General features: G+C 37.9%; 1 protein-coding gene across 1 annotated transcript; it reads right to left on the minus strand.

The window, feature by feature from the left end:
* Positions 1-976: 976 nt before the first annotated feature.
* LOC107771773 (putative calcium-binding protein CML18) lies at positions 977-2,200 on the minus strand. The gene is made up of 2 exons (XM_016591219.2): positions 1,987-2,200; positions 977-1,863 (listed from the first exon to the last, which is right to left on the minus strand). Exon 2 carries the CDS (start codon positions 1,832-1,834, stop codon positions 1,343-1,345), a length of 492 nt encoding a protein of 163 aa, XP_016446705.1. The 5' UTR covers positions 1,835-1,863; positions 1,987-2,200; the 3' UTR covers positions 977-1,342.

Genomic DNA, 2,200 nt, shown 5'->3' on the forward strand with positions numbered 1-2,200 from the left:
ATAGACCGCAATAGAGGGAGGATTTTCATTGAGCTGGTTCTTCTAATATTTTTCAGTCTTCCCTTCCATCGTTTTTCCATTTCCCTAGCAAAAATACTTGTATCATCATTTTGTATCAAAGAAATTTGTATACCCTTAGAACCATATCTAAATTTAACGTTATTCGATTTTTTTGAGTAAACAAAATTCAATAAGGGAAACAAGAGAGAAACGTGAGGCTTTCTAAGTGTTTCAAAAAGGGGCTAAGGTTGGGCATTGGGCAGGTCTTAGTGTGCAAGATCAACTTGTGATCTTGGCTAGACAAAGTGGGCTGTGAACGACTTGTGTTCATAGCAAAGTGAGGGTTTCCTTTGTAGATTTTCAAATTAATTCAAAGGTTGGGATTTTTCCGTATTTGATTGTGTTCTCTTTATATTTGCTGCTAATTTCGTGTAAGGCCAAACTTGCTGAAAATTTGGCTAAGTGTTGGGAAAGGTTGAGTCAAGTGCGCAACTTGATTGCCGCGCGGGTGTAACTTTAGGATGACTAAAAACGCCCCGTGACACCTACCATCATCATTGTTTGCGTCTGGATGTGATTTTATCATACCTTTTTGGAAAATGTTTTATGTTTTGAGTAAAAGTTTTGAAGACATGTTTTGGGGACTGTGTGGTTTGTAAAAATGTTTTTGAACTTAAAGAGATATGTTTGGATTTACAGAGGAGCAATAGGGTTTTGGTTAGGCTTTGAGGATGTGAAATGTTTTCCAACGACACAAATTTTCTGTTTCTGGATAAGTTTTCCGAACCTTACATACAAGGACTGCAGAAAACGGGAAAATTTCTGTTGCAGAATCGTATTCAAGTAGCATTTGAGTGAAGGTAGCTTGTCGGAGATCTCCGTTTCTTCCTACCAAATGCATCTCATTTCTGTAATGATGTGTTTTTGCAACAAAAACTTACCTAACAAAAGAAGAAACAAAACTAAAACAAAGAGATTTGCAAAATTGGAAAAGCCAAGTTGAACTATGAATGCATTTTGAAACACTCCCATCTATTTCCACCAGATAGCTTCTTTGATTGATATCGGTTCTTCTCCGAGCACAGTATGTTTTTGTAATAGATAGATGAACTTTATGTTTACTAATTGCCCCAATGGAAAATACTCAGTAATCTTTAGACCATCCTAAAACAGCAAGGGATATCCATTTTCCAATGCCATTGCAATTGTCAAAAATAAACTTTATTTGCTGCTATGTACGAAAGACTTAAACAGGCACTAGAACTATAGGCGCCTAAAATTAATCAAAAGATTGTCAGAATGAAAACTATCAAAATAGTACAAACCAGAAAGAAAAGGCGTTTCATGTCCATGAATTGTCAAACGCAGCGGAAGTCATAGCCTGAGCAAACTCCTCAAAGCTAATACAACCATCACCATCCCTGTCAGCTTCCTTAATCATCCCTGTTAGCTCTTCTTGTGTAAGCGCATGTCCTAATTTTGCCATCGAATGTGCCAACTCCGCCGCGGTTATCAAACCATTGCCGTCCCTATCAAACATCTGAAAAATCTTCTTCAGCTGTTCCTCCGAGTACGGAGATTTCGCCGGTATAAGCTCCGGCGCAACCAAAGCCACGAATTCTGAAAACTCAATCAAACCATTGCTGTTCCTGTCCGCTTTTTGTATTAAATCCTCCAATTGATCATTACTCGGCTTTAATCCTAAGGATCGGAGTAATGATCCGAGTTCAAGTTGCGTTAAGCTTCCGTCGTTATTCCGATCAAATGACCGGAAAATCTCACGAAGTTCCGCAATTTGCTCATCGTCTAGCTTCTGCGGTGCATCTCCGCTCATGATCTCTAATCAAAGGTAGAATTTCTCTCCTATTCAACAAACAGAATCGCTTTTTGATTATCGAGCCTTTCAAATCGTGACACCAAAATGAATACACAAAGTAAAAAATCGTAATATTCAAACTGCTTTGAGAATTGGTGAAGAGCATAAACCTCTGCTAAAATTATTCAGAAACTTTGGGGGAACTATGAGGAAAAATCGGATCTGGGAATTGATCAAATCAGCGTGCATATGAGGATGAAGAGCGTAACAGAAGGAAAACCTAAACCATAATTTAACGCGTGTATATTTTAATTCCTTTTCAAATTTTATTTTATATTTAATGGAAATCAATCAGTTTGGGTTTCATCCGTGCCGTCACTCTCT

The sequence above is a fragment of the Nicotiana tabacum genome, chromosome 4 (assembly GCF_000715075.1).
Source record: "Nicotiana tabacum cultivar K326 chromosome 4, ASM71507v2, whole genome shotgun sequence".
Classification (NCBI taxonomy): Eukaryota; Viridiplantae; Streptophyta; class Magnoliopsida; order Solanales; family Solanaceae; genus Nicotiana; species Nicotiana tabacum.

Excerpts from the sequence above, each read along its gene's own strand:
- LOC107771773 (XM_016591219.2), bottom strand. The coding sequence starts at position 1,834 with ATGAGCGGAGATGCACCGCAGAAGCTAGACGATGAGCAAATTGCGGAA.